General features: G+C 52.4%; 2 protein-coding genes across 2 annotated transcripts in view; one reads left to right on the top strand and one right to left on the bottom strand.

Annotated features, from left to right (window-relative positions):
- Nsmase (neutral sphingomyelinase) overlaps nucleotides 1–22,099 on the bottom strand; it is a 203,193-nt gene that overhangs the window by 163,006 nt on the left and 18,088 nt on the right.
- Nucleotides 56–2,760, top strand: LOC144141651 (uncharacterized). The gene is made up of 16 exons (XM_077673189.1): nucleotides 56–61; nucleotides 106–214; nucleotides 293–339; nucleotides 439–591; nucleotides 676–744; nucleotides 823–879; nucleotides 977–1,096; nucleotides 1,200–1,249; nucleotides 1,325–1,370; nucleotides 1,471–1,589; nucleotides 1,674–1,742; nucleotides 1,965–2,114; nucleotides 2,199–2,267; nucleotides 2,343–2,390; nucleotides 2,490–2,609; nucleotides 2,692–2,760. Exons 1-16 carry the CDS (start codon nucleotides 56–58, stop codon nucleotides 2,708–2,710), a joined length of 1,251 nt encoding a protein of 416 aa, XP_077529315.1. The 3' UTR covers nucleotides 2,711–2,760.

Here is a 22,099-nt window from a genome sequence, read left to right as displayed (position 1 = left end):
GGCGCTCAAGCTGCTGCTTCACGTCAAGACCATCTCCTAGCTGCTGTGGCCAACCATGACTGTGGGTGCCACTTGCATTGCGTCGTCGGCATGTTTCACTGACAGACTCGAAACCCTGAACACCACTTTGGTCCTTCACACGGAGGTCAATGTTCGCCCTATAGTCCAAGATGGTTTCCTACTCCAGCAACGTGGCACACATCGTCTGCCGCCTGTAAGAATTTGCCTTAAGGACAGCAGGAGCCACAGTCTCCGAGTGTGCTGCTTATGTCTTCTCTCTTCTTTTTTGCAGCCGCTCCTCCAGTGGCCAATGCAGACATTTCTGGCTGCTTCTGGCTGGTACGGACTACTCGCGTACTGCACTCCTTCTTGGCGCTTATTTTGATGAGATGAGTTATGTCGTGTGACACTGTCTCTGCCGGTGTGTTTCATCTGCAGGCGCTCAAGCTGCTGCTTCACCTCACGACCATCATCTCCTGGCTGCTGTGGCCAACCAAGACCATCTTCTGTCTGCTGTGGCCCACCAAGACCATCTCGTGGCTGCTGTGGCCCACCAAGACCATTTGCTGGCTGCTGCTGCCCACCAAGACTGTGAGTGCCGCTCGCATTGCGTCGACGGTATGTTTCACTGGCAGAGTCGAAACCATGAATTCCACTTTGCTCCTTCACACGCAGGTGCATCTTCCCCCTCTAGTCCAAGATGCTTCCCTGCTCCAGCAACGTGGAACACATCGTCTGCCGCCTGTAAGTGTTTGCCTTGTGGACAGCAGGAGCCACAGTCTCCGAGCGAGCTGCTTATGTCTTCTCCCTTCTTCTTTGCAGCCCCCTTCCAGTGCTGCTCCTGGCACGGTACGCACATTCCAGGCTGCTCCTGGCACGGTACAGACTACTCGCGTACTGCAGTGCCACTTGGCACTTATCTTGCTGAGATGAGTATTGTCGTGTGACACTGTCTCTGCCAGTGTGTCATGTGCAGGTGCTCAAGCTGCTGTTTCTCCTCAAAACCATCTCCTGCCTGCTGTGGCCAACCAAGACCATCTCCTGGCTGCTGTGGCCCACCAAGACCATTTGCTGGCTTCTGCTGCCCACAAAGACTGTGAGTGCTGCTTGCATTGCTTCGTCGGCATGTTTCACTGGCAGACTCAAAACCCTGAATTCCACTTTGCTCCTTCACACGCATGTCAAACTTCGCCCTCTAGTCCAAGATGCTTGCCTGCTCCAGCAATGTTGCACGCAACCTCTGCTATCTGTAAGTGTTTGCCTTGTGGGCAGCAGGAGCCACAGTCTCCGAGTGAGCTGCTTATGTCTTCTCCCTTCTTTGCAGCCCCCTCCAGTGGTCAACGCAGACATTCCTGGCTGCTCCTGGCACGGTACAGACTACTCGCGCCCTGCACTGCCGCTTGGCACTTATCTTGCTGAGATGAGTATTGTCGTGTGACACTGTCTCTGCCGGTGTGTTTCATCTGCAAGCGCTCAAGCTGCTGCTTCACTTCAAGAACATCTCCTGGCTGCTGTGGCCCAGCAAGACCATCTCCTGGCTGCTGCTTTACCTCAAGGCCATTTCCTGGCTGCTGCTGCCCACTAAGACCGTGAGTGCCGCTTGCATTGCGGCGTCGGCATGTTTCACTGGCAGACTCGAAACCCTGAATACCACTTTGCTTCTTCACACGCAGGTCAAACTTCGCCCTCTGGTTTAAGATGCTTCCCTTCTCCAGCAACGTGGAACACATCGTCTGCCGCCTGTAAGTGTTTGCCTTGTGGACAGCAGGAGCCACAGTCTCCGAGCGAGCTGCTTATGTCTTCTCCCTTCTTCTCAGCCGCCCCTCCAGTGTCCAACGAAGACATTCCAGGGTGCTCCTGGCACGATACAGACTACTCGCGTACTGCACTGCAACTTGGCACTTATCTTGCTGAGATGAGTGATGTCGTGTGACACTGTCTCTGCCGGTGTGTTTCACATGCAGGCGCTCAAGCTGCTGCTTCACCTCAAAACCTTCTTATGGCTGCTGTGGCCCACCAAGACCATCTCCTGGCTGCTGTGGCCCAACAAGTCCATCTCCTGGCTGCTGCTTTACCTCAAGGCCATTTCCTGGCTGCTGCTGCCCACTAAGACCGTGAGTGCCGCTTGCATTGCGGCGTCGGCATGTTTCACTGGCAGACTCGAAACCCTGAATACCACTTTGCTTCTTCACACGCAGGTCAAACTTCGCCCTCTGGTTTAAGATGCTTCCCTTCTCCAGCAACGTGGAACACATCGTCTGCCGCCTGTAAGTGTTTGCCTTGTGGACCGCAGGAGCCACAGTCTCCGAGCGAGCTGCTTATGTCTTCTCCCTTCTTTGCAGCCGCCCCTCCAGTGGCCAACAAAGACATTGCAGGGTGCCCCTGGCACGGTACAGACTACTCGCGTACTGCACTGCCACTTGGCACTTATCTTGCTGAGATTAGTGCTGTCGTGTGACACTGTCTCTGCCGGTGTGTTTCACATGCAGGCGCTCAAGCTGCTGCTTCACCTCAAAACCATCTCCTGGCTGCTCTGGGCAACCAAGACCATCTCCTGGGAGCTGTGGCCCACCCAGACCATTTGCTGGCTGCTGCTGCCCACCAAGACTGTGAGTGCTGCTTGCATTGCGTCGTCGGCATGTTTCACTGGCAGAATCGAAACCCTTAATTCCACTTTTCTCCTTCACACAGGTCAAACTTCGCCCTCTAGTCCAAGGTGCTTCCCTCCTCCAGCAACGTGGAACGCATCGTCTGCCGCCTGTAAGTGTTTGCCTTGTGGACAGCAGGAGCCACAGTCTCCGAGTGGGCTGCTTATGTCTTCTCCCTTGTTCTTTGCAGCCCCCCTCCAGTGGCCAATGCAGACATTCCTGGCTGCTCCTGGCACGGTACAGACTACTCGCGCACTGCACTGCCGCTTGGCACTTATCTTGCTGAGATGAGTATTGTCGTGTGACACTGTCTCTGCCGGTGTGTTTCATCTGCAGGCGCTCAAGCTGCTGCTTCACTTCAAGACCATCTTATGGCTGCTGTGGCCCACCAAGACCATCCTGCTTCTGCTTTACCTAAAGGCCTTTTCCTGGCTGCTGCTGCTGCCCACTAAGGCCGTGAGTGCCGCTTGCATTGAGTCGTCGGCATGTTTCACTGGCAGACTCGAAACCCAGAATACCACTTTGCTCCTTCAGACGCAGGTGCAACTTCGCCCTATAGTCCAAGATTCTTCCCTCCTCCAGCAACGTGGAACGCATCGTCTGCTGCCTGTAAGTGTTTGCCTTGTGGACAGCAGGAGCCACAGTCTCCGAGTGGGCTGCTTATGTCTTCTCCCTTGTTCTTTGCAGCCCCCCTCCAGTGGCCAATGCAGACATTCCTGGCTGCTCCTGGCACGGTACAGACTACTCGCGCACTGCACTGCCGCTTGGCACTTATCTTGCTGAGATGAGTATTGTCGTGTGACACTGTCTCTGCCGGTGTGTTTCATCTGCAGGCGCTCAAGCTGCTGCTTCACTTCAAGACCATCTTATGGCTGCTGTGGCCCACCAAGACCATCCTGCTTCTGCTTTACCTAAAGGCCTTTTCCTGGCTGCTGCTGCTGCCCACTAAGGCCGTGAGTGCCGCTTGCATTGAGTCGTCGGCATGTTTCACTGGCAGACTCGAAACCCAGAATACCACTTTGCTCCTTCAGACGCAGGTGCAACTTCGCCCTCTAGTCCAAGGTGCTTCCCTCCTCCAGCAACGTGGAACGCATCGTCTGCCGCCTGTAAGTGTTTGCCTTGTGGACAGCAGGAGCCACAGTCTCCGAGTGGGCTGCTTATGTCTTCTCCCTTGTTCTTTGCAGCCCCCCTCCAGTGGCCAATGCAGACATTCCTGGCTGCTCCTGGCACGGTACAGACTACTCGCGCACTGCACTGCCGCTTGGCACTTATCTTGCTGAGATGAGTATTGTCGTGTGACACTGTCTCTGCCGGTGTGTTTCATCTGCAGGCGCTCAAGCTGCTGCTTCACTTCAAGACCATCTTATGGCTGCTGTGGCCCACCAAGACCATCCTGCTTCTGCTTTACCTAAAGGCCTTTTCCTGGCTGCTGCTGCTGCCCACTAAGGCCGTGAGTGCCGCTTGCATTGAGTCGTCGGCATGTTTCACTGGCAGACTCGAAACCCAGAATACCACTTTGCTCCTTCAGACGCAGGTGCAACTTCGCCCTATAGTCCAATATTCTTCCCTCCTCCAGCAACGTGGAACGCATCCTCTGCTGCCTGTAAGTGTTTGCCTTGTGGACAGCAGGAGCCACAGTCTCCGAGTGGGCTGCTTATGTCTTCTCCCTTGTTCTTTGCAGCCCCCCTCCAGTGGCCAATGCAGACATTCCTGGCTGCTCCTGGCACGGTACAGACTACTCGCGCACTGCACTGCCGCTTGGCACTTATCTTGCTGAGATGAGTATTGTCGTGTGACACTGTCTCTGCCGGTGTGTTTCATCTGCAGGCGCTCAAGCTGCTGCTTCACTTCAAGACCATCTTATGGCTGCTGTGGCCCACCAAGACCATCCTGCTTCTGCTTTACCTAAAGGCCTTTTCCTGGCTGCTGCTGCTGCCCACTAAGGCCGTGAGTGCCGCTTGCATTGAGTCGTCGGCATGTTTCACTGGCAGACTCGAAACCCAGAATACCACTTTGCTCCTTCAGACGCAGGTGCAACTTCGCCCTCTAGTCCAAGGTGCTTCCCTCCTCCAGCAACGTGGAACGCATCGTCTGCCGCCTGTAAGTGTTTGCCTTGTGGACAGCAGGAGCCACAGTCTCCGAGTGGGCTGCTTATGTCTTCTCCCTTGTTCTTTGCAGCCCCCCTCCAGTGGCCAATGCAGACATTCCTGGCTGCTCCTGGCACGGTACAGACTACTCGCGCACTGCACTGCCGCTTGGCACTTATCTTGCTGAGATGAGTATTGTCGTGTGACACTGTCTCTGCCGGTGTGTTTCATCTGCAGGCGCTCAAGCTGCTGCTTCACTTCAAGACCATCTTATGGCTGCTGTGGCCCACCAAGACCATCCTGCTTCTGCTTTACCTAAAGGCCTTTTCCTGGCTGCTGCTGCTGCCCACTAAGGCCGTGAGTGCCGCTTGCATTGAGTCGTCGGCATGTTTCACTGGCAGACTCGAAACCCAGAATACCACTTTGCTCCTTCAGACGCAGGTGCAACTTCGCCCTATAGTCCAATATTCTTCCCTCCTCCAGCAACGTGGAACGCATCCTCTGCTGCCTGTAAGTGTTTGCCTTGTGGACAGCAGGAGCCACAGTCTCCGAGTGGGCTGCTTATGTCTTCTCCCTTGTTCTTTGCAGCCCCCCTCCAGTGGCCAATGCAGACATTCCTGGCTGCTCCTGGCACGGTACAGACTACTCGCGCACTGCACTGCCGCTTGGCACTTATCTTGCTGAGATGAGTATTGTCGTGTGACACTGTCTCTGCCGGTGTGTTTCATCTGCAGGCGCTCAAGCTGCTGCTTCACTTCAAGACCATCTTATGGCTGCTGTGGCCCACCAAGACCATCCTGCTTCTGCTTTACCTAAAGGCCTTTTCCTGGCTGCTGCTGCTGCCCACTAAGGCCGTGAGTGCCGCTTGCATTGAGTCGTCGGCATGTTTCACTGGCAGACTCGAAACCCAGAATACCACTTTGCTCCTTCAGACGCAGGTGCAACTTCGCCCTCTAGTCCAAGGTGCTTCCCTCCTCCAGCAACGTGGAACGCATCGTCTGCCGCCTGTAAGTGTTTGCCTTGTGGACAGCAGGAGCCACAGTCTCCGAGTGGGCTGCTTATGTCTTCTCCCTTGTTCTTTGCAGCCCCCCTCCAGTGGCCAATGCAGACATTCCTGGCTGCTCCTGGCACGGTACAGACTACTCGCGCACTGCACTGCCGCTTGGCACTTATCTTGCTGAGATGAGTATTGTCGTGTGACACTGTCTCTGCCGGTGTGTTTCATCTGCAGGCGCTCAAGCTGCTGCTTCACTTCAAGACCATCTTATGGCTGCTGTGGCCCACCAAGACCATCCTGCTTCTGCTTTACCTAAAGGCCTTTTCCTGGCTGCTGCTGCTGCCCACTAAGGCCGTGAGTGCCGCTTGCATTGAGTCGTCGGCATGTTTCACTGGCAGACTCGAAACCCAGAATACCACTTTGCTCCTTCAGACGCAGGTGCAACTTCGCCCTATAGTCCAATATTCTTCCCTCCTCCAGCAACGTGGAACGCATCCTCTGCTGCCTGTAAGTGTTTGCCTTGTGGACAGCAGGAGCCACAGTCTCCGAGTGGGCTGCTTATGTCTTCTCCCTTGTTCTTTGCAGCCCCCCTCCAGTGGCCAATGCAGACATTCCTGGCTGCTCCTGGCACGGTACAGACTACTCGCGCACTGCACTGCCGCTTGGCACTTATCTTGCTGAGATGAGTATTGTCGTGTGACACTGTCTCTGCCGGTGTGTTTCATCTGCAGGCGCTCAAGCTGCTGCTTCACTTCAAGACCATCTTATGGCTGCTGTGGCCCACCAAGACCATCCTGCTTCTGCTTTACCTAAAGGCCTTTTCCTGGCTGCTGCTGCTGCCCACTAAGGCCGTGAGTGCCGCTTGCATTGAGTCGTCGGCATGTTTCACTGGCAGACTCGAAACCCAGAATACCACTTTGCTCCTTCAGACGCAGGTGCAACTTCGCCCTCTAGTCCAAGGTGCTTCCCTCCTCCAGCAACGTGGAACGCATCGTCTGCCGCCTGTAAGTGTTTGCCTTGTGGACAGCAGGAGCCACAGTCTCCGAGTGGGCTGCTTATGTCTTCTCCCTTGTTCTTTGCAGCCCCCCTCCAGTGGCCAATGCAGACATTCCTGGCTGCTCCTGGCACGGTACAGACTACTCGCGCACTGCACTGCCGCTTGGCACTTATCTTGCTGAGATGAGTATTGTCGTGTGACACTGTCTCTGCCGGTGTGTTTCATCTGCAGGCGCTCAAGCTGCTGCTTCACTTCAAGACCATCTTATGGCTGCTGTGGCCCACCAAGACCATCCTGCTTCTGCTTTACCTAAAGGCCTTTTCCTGGCTGCTGCTGCTGCCCACTAAGGCCGTGAGTGCCGCTTGCATTGAGTCGTCGGCATGTTTCACTGGCAGACTCGAAACCCAGAATACCACTTTGCTCCTTCAGACGCAGGTGCAACTTCGCCCTATAGTCCAATATTCTTCCCTCCTCCAGCAACGTGGAACGCATCCTCTGCTGCCTGTAAGTGTTTGCCTTGTGGACAGCAGGAGCCACAGTCTCCGAGTGGGCTGCTTATGTCTTCTCCCTTGTTCTTTGCAGCCCCCCTCCAGTGGCCAATGCAGACATTCCTGGCTGCTCCTGGCACGGTACAGACTACTCGCGCACTGCACTGCCGCTTGGCACTTATCTTGCTGAGATGAGTATTGTCGTGTGACACTGTCTCTGCCGGTGTGTTTCATCTGCAGGCGCTCAAGCTGCTGCTTCACTTCAAGACCATCTTATGGCTGCTGTGGCCCACCAAGACCATCCTGCTTCTGCTTTACCTAAAGGCCTTTTCCTGGCTGCTGCTGCTGCCCACTAAGGCCGTGAGTGCCGCTTGCATTGAGTCGTCGGCATGTTTCACTGGCAGACTCGAAACCCAGAATACCACTTTGCTCCTTCAGACGCAGGTGCAACTTCGCCCTCTAGTCCAAGGTGCTTCCCTCCTCCAGCAACGTGGAACGCATCGTCTGCCGCCTGTAAGTGTTTGCCTTGTGGACTTCAGGAGCCACAGTCTCCGAGTGGGCTGCTTATGTCTTCTCCCTTGTTCTTTGCAGCCCCCCTCCAGTGGCCAATGCAGACATTCCTGGCTGCTCCTGGCACGGTACAGACTACTCGCGCACTGCACTGCCGCTTGGCACTTATCTTGCTGAGATGAGTATTGTCGTGTGACACTGTCTCTGCCGGTGTGTTTCATCTGCAGGCGCTCAAGCTGCTGCTTCACTTCAAGACCATCTTATGGCTGCTGTGGCCCACCAAGACCATCCTGCTTCTGCTTTACCTAAAGGCCTTTTCCTGGCTGCTGCTGCTGCCCACTAAGGCCGTGAGTGCCGCTTGCATTGAGTCGTCGGCATGTTTCACTGGCAGACTCGAAACCCAGAATACCACTTTGCTCCTTCAGACGCAGGTGCAACTTCGCCCTATAGTCCAATATTCTTCCCTCCTCCAGCAACGTGGAACGCATCCTCTGCTGCCTGTAAGTGTTTGCCTTGTGGACAGCAGGAGCCACAGTCTCCGAGTGGGCTGCTTATGTCTTCTCCCTTGTTCTTTGCAGCCCCCCTCCAGTGGCCAATGCAGACATTCCTGGCTGCTCCTGGCACGGTACAGACTACTCGCGCACTGCACTGCCGCTTGGCACTTATCTTGCTGAGATGAGTATTGTCGTGTGACACTGTCTCTGCCGGTGTGTTTCATCTGCAGGCGCTCAAGCTGCTGCTTCACTTCAAGACCATCTTATGGCTGCTGTGGCCCACCAAGACCATCCTGCTTCTGCTTTACCTAAAGGCCATTTCCTGGCTGCTGCTGCCCACTAAGGCCGTGAGTGCCGCTTGCATTGAGTCGTCGGCATGTTTCACTGGCAGACTCGAAACCCAGAATACCACTTTGCTCCTTCAGACACAGGTCAAACTTCGCCCTCTAGTTCAAGATGCTCCCCTGCTCCAGCAACGTGGAACGCATCGTCTGCCGCCTGTAAGTGTTTGCCTTGTGGACAGCAGGAGCCACAGTCTCCGAGTGGGCTGCTTATGTCTTCTCCCTTGTTCTTTGCAGCCCCCCTCCAGTGGCCAATGCAGACATTCCTGGCTGCGCCTGGCACGGTACAGACTACTCGCGCACTGCACTGCCGCTTGGCACTTATCTTGCTGAGATGAGTATTGTCGTGTGACACTGTCTCTGCCGGTGTGTTTCATCTGCAGGCGCTCAAGCTGCTGCTTCACTTCAAGACCATCTTATGGCTGCTGTGGCCCAGCAAGACCATCTCCTGGCTGCTGCTTTACCTCAAGGCCATTTCCTGGCTGCTGCTGCCCACTAAGGCCGTGAGTGCCGCTTGCATTGAGTCGTCGGCATGTTTCACTGGCAGACTCGAAACCCAGAATACCACTTTGCTCCTTCAGACGCAGGTGCAACTTCGCCCTATAGTCCAATATTCTTCCCTCCTCCAGCAACGTGGAACGCATCCTCTGCTGCCTGTAAGTGTTTGCCTTGTGGACAGCAGGAGCCACAGTCTCCGAGTGGGCTGCTTATGTCTTCTCCCTTGTTCTTTGCAGCCCCCCTCCAGTGGCCAATGCAGACATTCCTGGCTGCGCCTGGCACGGTACAGACTACTCGCGCACTGCACTGCCGCTTGGCACTTATCTTGCTGAGATGAGTATTGTCGTGTGACACTGTCTCTGCCGGTGTGTTTCATCTGCAGGCGCTCAAGCTGCTGCTTCACTTCAAGAACATCTCCTGGCTGCTGTGGCCCAGCAAGACCATCTCCTGGCTGCTGCTTTACCTCAAGGCCATTTCCTGGCTGCTGCTGCCCACTAAGGCCGTGAGTGCCGCTTGCATTGAGTCGTCGGCATGTTTCACTGGCAGACTCGAAACCCAGAATACCACTTTGCTCCTTCAGACGCAGGTGCAACTTCGCCCTATAGTCCAATATTCTTCCCTCCTCCAGCAACGTGGAACGCATCCTCTGCTGCCTGTAAGTGTTTGCCTTGTGGACAGCAGGAGCCACAGTCTCCGAGTGGGCTGCTTATGTCTTCTCCCTTGTTCTTTGCAGCCCCCCTCCAGTGGCCAATGCAGACATTCCTGGCTGCTCCTGGCACGGTACAGACTACTCGCGCACTGCACTGCCGCTTGGCACTTATCTTGCTGAGATGAGTATTGTCGTGTGACACTGTCTCTGCCGGTGTGTTTCATCTGCAGGCGCTCAAGCTGCTGCTTCACTTCAAGACCATCTTATGGCTGCTGTGGCCCACCAAGACCATCCTGCTTCTGCTTTACCTAAAGGCCTTTTCCTGGCTGCTGCTGCTGCCCACTAAGGCCGTGAGTGCCGCTTGCATTGAGTCGTCGGCATGTTTCACTGGCAGACTCGAAACCCAGAATACCACTTTGCTCCTTCAGACGCAGGTGCAACTTCGCCCTATAGTCCAATATTCTTCCCTCCTCCAGCAACGTGGAACGCATCGTCTGCCGCCTGTAAGTGTTTGCCTTGTGGACAGCAGGAGCCACAGTCTCCGAGTGGGCTGCTTATGTCTTCTCCCTTGTTCTTTGCAGCCCCCCTCCAGTGGCCAATGCAGACATTCCTGGCTGCGCCTGGCACGGTACAGACTACTCGCGCACTGCACTGCCGCTTGGCACTTATCTTGCTGAGATGAGTATTGTCGTGTGACACTGTCTCTGCCGGTGTGTTTCATCTGCAGGCGCTCAAGCTGCTGCTTCACTTCAAGAACATCTCCTGGCTGCTGTGGCCCAGCAAGACCATCTCCTGGCTGCTGCTTTACCTCAAGGCCATTTCCTGGCTGCTGCTGCCCACTAAGGCCGTGAGTGCCGCTTGCATTGAGTCGTCGGCATGTTTCACTGGCAGACTCGAAACCCAGAATACCACTTTGCTCCTTCAGACGCAGGTGCAACTTCGCCCTATAGTCCAATATTCTTCCCTCCTCCAGCAACGTGGAACGCATCCTCTGCCGCCTGTAAGTGTTTGCCTTGTGGACAGCAGGAGCCACAGTCTCCGAGTGGGCTGCTTATGTCTTCTCCCTTGTTCTTTGCAGCCCCCCTCCAGTGGCCAATGCAGACATTCCTGGCTGCGCCTGGCACGGTACAGACTACTCGCGCACTGCACTGCCGCTTGGCACTTATCTTGCTGAGATGAGTATTGTCGTGTGACACTGTCTCTGCCGGTGTGTTTCATCTGCAGGCGCTCAAGCTGCTGCTTCACTTCAAGAACATCTCCTGGCTGCTGTGGCCCAGCAAGACCATCTCCTGGCTGCTGCTTTACCTCAAGGCCATTTCCTGGCTGCTGCTGCCCACTAAGGCCGTGAGTGCCGCTTGCATTGAGTCGTCGGCATGTTTCACTGGCAGACTCGAAACCCAGAATACCACTTTGCTCCTTCAGACGCAGGTGCAACTTCGCCCTATAGTCCAATATTCTTCCCTCCTCCAGCAACGTGGAACGCATCGTCTGCCGCCTGTAAGTGTTTGCCTTGTGGACAGCAGGAGCCACAGTCTCCGAGTGGGCTGCTTATGTCTTCTCCCTTGTTCTTTGCAGCCCCCCTCCAGTGGCCAATGCAGACATTCCTGGCTGCTCCTGGCACGGTACAGACTACTCGCGCACTGCACTGCCGCTTGGCACTTATCTTGCTGAGATGAGTATTGTCGTGTGACACTGTCTCTGCCGGTGTGTTTCATCTGCAGGCGCTCAAGCTGCTGCTTCACTTCAAGACCATCTTATGGCTGCTGTGGCCCACCAAGACCATCCTGCTTCTGCTTTACCTAAAGGCCTTTTCCTGGCTGCTGCTGCTGCCCACTAAGGCCGTGAGTGCCGCTTGCATTGAGTCGTCGGCATGTTTCACTGGCAGACTCGAAACCCAGAATACCACTTTGCTCCTTCAGACGCAGGTGCAACTTCGCCCTATAGTCCAATATTCTTCCCTCCTCCAGCAACGTGGAACGCATCGTCTGCCGCCTGTAAGTGTTTGCCTTGTGGACAGCAGGAGCCACAGTCTCCGAGTGGGCTGCTTATGTCTTCTCCCTTGTTCTTTGCAGCCCCCCTCCAGTGGCCAATGCAGACATTCCTGGCTGCTCCTGGCACGGTACAGACTACTCGCGCACTGCACTGCCGCTTGGCACTTATCTTGCTGAGATGAGTATTGTCGTGTGACACTGTCTCTGCCGGTGTGTTTCATCTGCAGGCGCTCAAGCTGCTGCTTCACTTCAAGACCATCTTATGGCTGCTGTGGCCCACCAAGACCATCCTGCTTCTGCTTTACCTAAAGGCCTTTTCCTGGCTGCTGCTGCTGCCCACTAAGGCCGTGAGTGCCGCTTGCATTGAGTCGTCGGCATGTTTCACTGGCAGACTCGAAACCCAGAATACCACTTTGCTCCTTCAGACGCAGGTGCAACTTCGCCCTATAGTCCAATATTCTTCCCTCCTCCAGCAACGTGGAACGCATCCTCTGCTGCCTGTAAGTGTTTGCCTTGTGGACAGCAGGAGCCACAGTCTCCGAGTGGGCTGCTTATGTCTTCTCCCTTGTTCTTTGCAGCCCCCCTCCAGTGGCCAATGCAGACATTCCTGGCTGCTCCTGGCACGGTACAGACTACTCGCGCACTGCACTGCCGCTTGGCACTTATCTTGCTGAGATGAGTATTGTCGTGTGACACTGTCTCTGCCGGTGTGTTTCATCTGCAGGCGCTCAAGCTGCTGCTTCACTTCAAGACCATCTTATGGCTGCTGTGGCCCACCAAGACCATCCTGCTTCTGCTTTACCTAAAGGCCTTTTCCTGGCTGCTGCTGCTGCCCACTAAGGCCGTGAGTGCCGCTTGCATTGAGTCGTCGGCATGTTTCACTGGCAGACTCGAAACCCAGAATACCACTTTGCTCCTTCAGACGCAGGTGCAACTTCGCCCTATAGTCCAATATTCTTCCCTCCTCCAGCAACGTGGAACGCATCCTCTGCTGCCTGTAAGTGTTTGCCTTGTGGACAGCAGGAGCCACAGTCTCCGAGTGGGCTGCTTATGTCTTCTCCCTTGTTCTTTGCAGCCCCCCTCCAGTGGCCAATGCAGACATTCCTGGCTGCTCCTGGCACGGTACAGACTACTCGCGCACTGCACTGCCGCTTGGCACTTATCTTGCTGAGATGAGTATTGTCGTGTGACACTGTCTCTGCCGGTGTGTTTCATCTGCAGGCGCTCAAGCTGCTGCTTCACTTCAAGACCATCTTATGGCTGCTGTGGCCCACCAAGACCATCCTGCTTCTGCTTTACCTAAAGGCCTTTTCCTGGCTGCTGCTGCTGCCCACTAAGGCCGTGAGTGCCGCTTGCATTGAGTCGTCGGCATGTTTCACTGGCAGACTCGAAACCCAGAATACCACTTTGCTCCTTCAGACGCAGGTGCAACTTCGCCCTATAGTCCAATATTCTTCCCTCCTCCAGCAACGTGGAACGCATCGTCTGCCGCCTGTAAGTGTTTGCCTTGTGGACAGCAGGAGCCACAGTCTCCGAGTGGGCTGCTTATGTCTTCTCCCTTGTTCTTTGCAGCCCCCCTCCAGTGGCCAATGCAGACATTCCTGGCTGCTCCTGGCACGGTACAGACTACTCGCGCACTGCACTGCCGCTTGGCACTTATCTTGCTGAGATGAGTATTGTCGTGTGACACTGTCTCTGCCGGTGTGTTTCATCTGCAGGCGCTCAAGCTGCTGCTTCACTTCAAGACCATCTTATGGCTGCTGTGGCCCACCAAGACCATCCTGCTTCTGCTTTACCTAAAGGCCTTTTCCTGGCTGCTGCTGCTGCCCACTAAGGCCGTGAGTGCCGCTTGCATTGAGTCGTCGGCATGTTTCACTGGCAGACTCGAAACCCAGAATACCACTTTGCTCCTTCAGACGCAGGTGCAACTTCGCCCTATAGTCCAATATTCTTCCCTCCTCCAGCAACGTGGAACGCATCCTCTGCTGCCTGTAAGTGTTTGCCTTGTGGACAGCAGGAGCCACAGTCTCCGAGTGGGCTGCTTATGTCTTCTCCCTTGTTCTTTGCAGCCCCCCTCCAGTGGCCAATGCAGACATTCCTGGCTGCTCCTGGCACGGTACAGACTACTCGCGCACTGCACTGCCGCTTGGCACTTATCTTGCTGAGATGAGTATTGTCGTGTGACACTGTCTCTGCCGGTGTGTTTCATCTGCAGGCGCTCAAGCTGCTGCTTCACTTCAAGACCATCTTATGGCTGCTGTGGCCCACCAAGACCATCCTGCTTCTGCTTTACCTAAAGGCCTTTTCCTGGCTGCTGCTGCTGCCCACTAAGGCCGTGAGTGCCGCTTGCATTGAGTCGTCGGCATGTTTCACTGGCAGACTCGAAACCCAGAATACCACTTTGCTCCTTCAGACGCAGGTGCAACTTCGCCCTATAGTCCAATATTCTTCCCTCCTCCAGCAACGTGGAACGCATCCTCTGCTGCCTGTAAGTGTTTGCCTTGTGGACAGCAGGAGCCACAGTCTCCGAGTGGGCTGCTTATGTCTTCTCCCTTGTTCTTTGCAGCCCCCCTCCAGTGGCCAATGCAGACATTCCTGGCTGCTCCTGGCACGGTACAGACTACTCGCGCACTGCACTGCCGCTTGGCACTTATCTTGCTGAGATGAGTATTGTCGTGTGACACTGTCTCTGCCGGTGTGTTTCATCTGCAGGCGCTCAAGCTGCTGCTTCACTTCAAGACCATCTTATGGCTGCTGTGGCCCACCAAGACCATCCTGCTTCTGCTTTACCTAAAGGCCTTTTCCTGGCTGCTGCTGCTGCCCACTAAGGCCGTGAGTGCCGCTTGCATTGAGTCGTCGGCATGTTTCACTGGCAGACTCGAAACCCAGAATACCACTTTGCTCCTTCAGACGCAGGTGCAACTTCGCCCTATAGTCCAATATTCTTCCCTCCTCCAGCAACGTGGAACGCATCGTCTGCCGCCTGTAAGTGTTTGCCTTGTGGACAGCAGGAGCCACAGTCTCCGAGTGGGCTGCTTATGTCTTCTCCCTTGTTCTTTGCAGCCCCCCTCCAGTGGCCAATGCAGACATTCCTGGCTGCTCCTGGCACGGTACAGACTACTCGCGCACTGCACTGCCGCTTGGCACTTATCTTGCTGAGATGAGTATTGTCGTGTGACACTGTCTCTGCCGGTGTGTTTCATCTGCAGGCGCTCAAGCTGCTGCTTCACTTCAAGACCATCTTATGGCTGCTGTGGCCCACCAAGACCATCCTGCTTCTGCTTTACCTAAAGGCCTTTTCCTGGCTGCTGCTGCTGCCCACTAAGGCCGTGAGTGCCGCTTGCATTGAGTCGTCGGCATGTTTCACTGGCAGACTCGAAACCCAGAATACCACTTTGCTCCTTCAGACGCAGGTGCAACTTCGCCCTATAGTCCAATATTCTTCCCTCCTCCAGCAACGTGGAACGCATCCTCTGCTGCCTGTAAGTGTTTGCCTTGTGGACAGCAGGAGCCACAGTCTCCGAGTGGGCTGCTTATGTCTTCTCCCTTGTTCTTTGCAGCCCCCCTCCAGTGGCCAATGCAGACATTCCTGGCTGCTCCTGGCACGGTACAGACTACTCGCGCACTGCACTGCCGCTTGGCACTTATCTTGCTGAGATGAGTATTGTCGTGTGACACTGTCTCTGCCGGTGTGTTTCATCTGCAGGCGCTCAAGCTGCTGCTTCACTTCAAGACCATCTTATGGCTGCTGTGGCCCACCAAGACCATCCTGCTTCTGCTTTACCTAAAGGCCTTTTCCTGGCTGCTGCTGCTGCCCACTAAGGCCGTGAGTGCCGCTTGCATTGAGTCGTCGGCATGTTTCACTGGCAGACTCGAAACCCAGAATACCACTTTGCTCCTTCAGACGCAGGTGCAACTTCGCCCTATAGTCCAATATTCTTCCCTCCTCCAGCAACGTGGAACGCATCCTCTGCTGCCTGTAAGTGTTTGCCTTGTGGACAGCAGGAGCCACAGTCTCCGAGTGGGCTGCTTATGTCTTCTCCCTTGTTCTTTGCAGCCCCCCTCCAGTGGCCAATGCAGACATTCCTGGCTGCGCCTGGCACGGCACAGCTCCCCCACATTTCCGATGATGTCGCGAGTGAAAGCCGTCCGACGCTTATAATGAAGCTCTTTCGGCAGTCAATGTGCTCCACCAATGCTTCTTAGATTTTGGAGGACTCGAACTCGAACTGGTGCAAATTATGTTCGTGTAGAGAATGCTATGCTAGTTGAAGCCGCCAAAACGAAAGTGAAACCAAAAATCACCGCTTTTTTCTTTGCAAAGTAGGTAGTTCAGGCGGAAAGTAGCTTTAATACTTGAAATAAATGGATTATTTTGGGTATGGTAACGGCTACTTTACTGTGTTCGTTTTTGCATGCGGGGATGGTGGAGTTGAGGAGAGGGAGGGGGGCTCCCGCGGATTGCGAACTTCTAACGATAAGTTCGTTATAGGCGGGTTCGGCTATATCGAACTAATCGCGGTGAATATTGCAATTCGCTATAAACGGGTTTGACTGTATACCGTAGTTATGGGGGACTTCAATGCTAAAGTAGGCAAGAATCAGGCTGGAGACAAGGCAGTTGGGAACTATGGTCTGGGCTGCAGAAATAGCAGGGGGGACCTACTAGTTGAGTTTGCAGAACGGAATAACCTACGCATAATGAATAGCTTCTTCTGTAAACGGGAGAGTCGGAAGTGGACCTGGAGGAGCCCGAATGGGGAGCACAAAAATGAAATAGACTTCATATTATGCGATAACCCTGGCGTCGTGCAGGATGTGGAAGTGCTCGGAAGGGTAAGATGTAGTGACCATCGTATGGTAAGATCTCGAATTAGGCTAGATTTGAGGAGGGACCGCAACAAGCTAGTACGAAAGAAGCCGATAAATTAGCTAACAGTAAGACGTAAAGTAGAAGAATTCAGGATCGCGCTGCAGAACCGATATTCCGCTCCTAACGAGGAAGCCGAGCTTACGACACAGGAAGCCAGCGACAACCTTACACGCATTATCATGGAGTGTGCAGTAGAAGACGGGGGCACTATTTCTAGACAGGATACTGCTAAACTTTCACAGGAGACGAAATATCTAATCAGGAAACGGCAAACCTTGACAGCCTCTACCGCAGCTGACAGAATAGAACTAGCGGAGCTCTCGAAGTTAATCAATAAGCGTAAGACAGCTGACATACGGAAGTATAATATGGAGAGGATCGAATACGCTGTAGAGAACGGAGGTAGCCTGAAAACAGCGAAGAGACGTCTTGGCGTGGGGAAAAATCAGATGTATGCACTTAAGGATAAGCAAGGCAATGTCATCACAAATAGGGATAAAATAGTCACAGTGGCCGAGGACTTCTGTAGGGATCTGTACAGTAGCCGGGACATCCAGTATAATGCCGAACGATACAGTAGTTCAGAGGAGATAGACATCCCAACAGTAACGACCGAAGAAGTAAGGAAGGCTTTGAAAGAAATGAAAGGGGGCAAAGCACCTGGTGAGGATCAGATAACAGCTGACCTCTTGAAGGATGGCGGAGACATTGTACTTGAAAAACTGGCAAACCTGTATACGCAATGCCTGATGACCGCAATGGTACCGGAATCTTGGAAAAACGCGAACATCATCCTAATCCATAAGAAAGGCGACATGAAGCACTTGAAAAATTACAGGCCGATCAGCTTACTGTCAGTCGTCTACAAGGTACTTACCAAGGATTACAGGCCGATCAGCTTACTGTCAGTCGTCTACAAGGTACTTACCAAGGTATTCGCTAACCGAATTTCTGCAACCTTAGATTTCAATCAACCTAAAGAACAAGCAGGGTTCCGTAAAGGTTATTCAACAATGTACCATATTCACACGATCAATCAGGTGATAGAGAAGTGCGCTGAGTATACTGAACCCCTATATATAGCCTTCACAGATTATGAGAAAGCATTTGACTCGATCGAAACCCTAGCAGTCATTCAGGCATTACGAAACCAGGGGGTAGATGAGCATTATGTAAGAATACTAGAGGATATCTACAATAGGTCTACAGCTATCATCATCCTCCATAGGGAAAGCAGTAAAATACCTATAGGTAAGGGTGTCAGACAAGGAGACACAATCTCTCCAATGTTATTCACAGCATGCTTACATGAATTATTCAGAACGTTGGATTGGGAACAGGTGGGAGTAAGGGTTAATGGAGAATACCTCAGTAACCTCAGATTTGCTGATGACGTTGCCTTGCTAAGTAACTCGGGGGACGAATTGCAAAGCATGCTTTCCGCACTGGGCGAACAGAGTAGAACCGTGGGCCTGAAAATTAATATGCAGAAAACTAAAGTAATCATCAATAACCTCGGGACAGCACAGCAGTTTGAGATAGGTGGCGAGGAAGTGGAAGTGGTAAGCGAATATATCTACTTAGCCCAAGTTGTGACCCCAGATCCCAACCATGAGGCAGAGATAATTAGAAGGATCAGAATGGGGTGGGGTGCATATGGCAGACATTCTCAGATAATGAATAGCAGCCTACCATTGTCGCTGAAGAAGAAAGTGTATGACAGCTGCATCTTACCGGTACTCACCTACAGGGCAGAAACTTGGAGGCTCACTAAGAGGGTTCAACTTAAATTGAGAACGACTCAGCGGGCAATGGAGCGGAAAATGATAGGTGTAACATTAAGGGACAAGAAGAGAGCGGAGTGGGTCAGGGAGCAAACTGGTGTTAAAGACATATTAGTAGAAATTAAGAAGAAGAAATGGACGTGGGCAGGACATGTAATGCGAAGGAAAGATAACCGCTGGTCATTAAGGGTAACAGAGTGGATCCCTAGAGAAGGCAAGCGTTGCAGGGGGCGGCAGAAAGTTAGATGGGCAGATGAGATCAAGAAGTTTGCGGGGATAAATTGGTCACAGTTGGCACAGGACCGAGGTAATTGGAGAATAATGGGAGAGGCCTTTGCCCTGCAGTGGGCGTAGATAGCCTGCTGCTGATGATGATGATGACTAGTGACTGCTCCGGTTGCAACTTGACCATTCATTTTTCTTCGATTGGCGGACAGCGTTCGTAGCATTCATCAATAGTGGCGTAGGCTCATATCAGTTAGCGGAGTATGTTAGGCTGATATCAGTTAGACTATTATCAGTAAGCTACGTCCCAGAGGTTCCACAGTGCTTGCCTCTAAAGGGAGGACAGTTCTGTAAAAAGTGGCTTGGAAAAAATAGTAAAAACGCACCCGCACTTTACTTAGGGGTATAGCAGTTGGGGACGAGAATCCCAGGTCATGACCAAGGCCTCAGATACAGAGTTCGGCGTATTAATCTGTTTCAGCTAAGTTAGGGATGGATTATACGAAGAGCTCAAAAATGTTGTGACAGCTCCAGACAGCAATATTTCGGCCCTTACTCCATTTTTGCAGATTGCTAAGCACTTTTGATCACAACAGCGTGAAACAAGACTTTGTTTGAGGAGCCACATATTCGATTTCCTGTGGTGCAGACTGAAACAATCTGTTTTGTGTACGGGTGTTCAGGCCAAATGTTTAACCAGTTGCTTTGGAAAGGTCCACAATTCTTGCCGTTCAGTTGGTGAAAAGGCTTAAAAGCAAAATGCTTTCTCAGAATCCATGGGCTTCCTCTGAACACGTAGAAATATTTTTATATGGTTGAATACACGTTTCGAACAGATTTCAGGCAGTCATAAAGTGCGGAAACCTTAAATAGAGGAAACTGCTCACTATTTACCGGCAGCACAAACAAGGAAGACCTTACGTCCCTGTTAAATATCTAGAAGTAGTCAACTTGAGCCTTAAACTATCCATCCCCACATATACGCGCTCGCAAGGATTTCTTAACGAAAAATATTTGTCGCGCAGGAGACGTTTTCACTGTTGTATCCCTAATATTGAAGAATAGTCGTTTAGAAACTTGCAGGTAAGAACTCTCGTGATAAGGTAGGCTATGTCATTAACCTATAACTGTCTGAGCTAAGCTAACAATTAGATGAATATTTACTGCTTAGTTATCAAATCGGTGTGGCGTATACTAAGCTAAACTTTACCTTCCTGCCTTCGCAATGCTTTGTCTGATAAGCCTGGCCTGATCTCGCAAAGCGTATGACCCTCGCAAGCACTGAGTGTGATTGCTTTGAAGCATGAACATTTCGACAAGATGTAGTAATTGCAGGGCATTCTCTGAGTATTATAGTGCCAATAAGTAACAAAAAATATTGTTTCAAGCTCTCCCTAAGGAAGGCTTATGGGAGAATAAAAGTCGTAGATACCATAGATCCCCCTTTCCCGTCAGAGCGAAGACAAATTATACCGTTCTAGAATTAAAACTAATTTAAAGGTTATAATTTTGCCAGAGCGAACGCAAATTACGGCCATAACATGGAAAATATACCCAGTCATGCACTATGTTGCTTCGGGGCAGATCACAAATGTATTTTATAAAGTATGTTATCTAATCTAACAACATTCACGCCAAGTGAGACAAACCGTTTGGTAGCAGTTACTTCAAAAAGAGAGCAACCTGCGCAGTTTGTTTGCGACGAAGCGTAAGTGCATTTTCCGTGAAATTGGAAAAATTAAACATCGGAAGCCGCCGAAATTAAAGGATTGTGCAACACTTTCGATAAGCGCTTTTACTTTTTCCTTCGCGTCCGGAACCACTGGGCAAGGTGTAGTTATCTCCAGCACGGACCGGCACTGCGAGATTTTCTCGTCGCACCAGATACGCCTTCAGTTTCTGCATTGTTTCTTTACTTTATTTTTGAAGTTGCTATTGAAAAAGCACGAGGTCGCGGGTTCGATTCCCGGCCGCGGCGGCCGCTTTTCTGATGGAGGCGAAAAGCAAAAACGCCCGTGTGTACGAGATTTCGGCGCACGATAAAGATCCCCAGGTGGTCAAAATTAATCCGGAGCCCTCCACTACGGCGCGCCTCATCGCCTGCGTTGCGTCGGCGCGTTAAACCCTACCATCAATCAAGTTGCTATTGAAAAGCGTTCATTGCTGCGACTGAACGAAAGCCGGCCAACAGCCGCTAAATGGCTATAGTGACGTAATTAGAGCCGTCGAAGAACGTTAAGACCGGGAAAGAGAGAAAAATCTTTTCAGCGAGTTTACAAGTTATCTGATGGCCATAGAGCAGTAATTTTTGGCTGAGGTACTTTGCGACCCTCTATTCTAGTATTGGGTGTGTTGGGTGACTACGTTCTACAATCATTTAGGATTTCAAAAAAGTTGAAGAAAGTGTTGCAGCGTCCCTTTAAAATAGGAAAGCGAGAGCTAAAGGAGGAGGGGGCCTGGATGGGGAAGGAGGAGCCACGCCTAGGAGGGTAAGGAGGTAGAAAAATGCACGCGCCGCCCAAGGGTAATAAAAAGAGCCTCAAAACTAAAACAAAAAGAAAAGTACAGCAACACGCCTCCTTTTACTCTCCTGGAAGGAGCCCTTGTGAATGAGAGAAGATTGCCGATTAAAAGGCCACGCCATGGACACAGGAACAGCCAGCGGCCGACCACGTGCACACCACCGCTCGGGGGCAAACCGCAGCGACCACCGGGCAGCGTGTTTCCAAACGCTTCGCTGCACAGCGCCCCACGTGACATGTGTGACGTCACTGCGCACACTATTCTATCCAACTTCTGCTGAAGGGAGCCTGCAGTTCGGGCTCTGTGCCCTCAAGGCAGAGTTCTGGGTGCTGGCGCTGACGGCCTGAGTTCGGGTACCAGTTGGTCTAGCTTTTGATTTTTTTTTGCGATTTTTTTCTATAAACTAAACTTTACGTGTGGTTTTTAATAATAATGGTGATTTTATGTTTTAGGTCGCTTTAGGTTCAGGGCGCAGTCTATGACCACGTTAGTTGAACGTTCTTCATCGCGCCAAGACACGTCACGTGGGGTGACTATACAGGGTGTCCCAGCTATCATGCACCAATATTTAAAAAAAAGAGAAATCGCGTAACTCGAGGAAAACCTAGTGCATAATGTTTGCAGTACTGTGAAGAAGCGGAGAGTAATTTTTTCGTTAATGAGACTTAATTAATTAATTGTAATTAAATATCTAACTCGAAAAATACTGTCCTAATCACTAAAGTGTCAATGAGGCACTTGTAGGTAACCATGAGGGGCATCTAACTGCGCTATTTTCAGCGACGAACTAATTGCGTACTAATTTATTCTGACTGATAAAGGAAACCCGCGAAATATGAAAAATACCACGTGACGACGCTTACGCGCGCATTGTGAAGCAGCGTCCCCAAACAAAGCTGATTGAAAGCAACTGCTTTGCGTGTTACCCGCCCGAAGAGACAGCGCATCACCTTGATAATAGCATGCATGGAAGGAGCAGCAGCAGCAAGATTCG

The sequence above is a fragment of the Haemaphysalis longicornis genome, unplaced genomic scaffold, assembly GCF_048455015.1.
Source record: "Haemaphysalis longicornis isolate Haplotype H1 unplaced genomic scaffold, Haemaphysalis longicornis Haplotype H1 scaffold_6, whole genome shotgun sequence".
NCBI lineage: Eukaryota > Metazoa > Arthropoda > Arachnida > Ixodida > Ixodidae > Haemaphysalis > Haemaphysalis longicornis.
This window is presented reverse-complemented; position numbering and strand designations above follow the sequence as displayed.

Bases quoted from the DNA above. Each gene is read 5' to 3' on its own strand.
- LOC144141651 (XM_077673189.1), top strand. The intron at 215-292 runs GTAAGAATTTGC...TCTTTTTTGCAG, and splicing joins GCACACATCGTCTGCCGCCT to CCGCTCCTCCAGTGGCCAAT. The intron at 2,115-2,198 runs GTGAGTGCCGCT...CTTCACACGCAG, and splicing joins TGCTGCTGCCCACTAAGACC to GTCAAACTTCGCCCTCTGGT.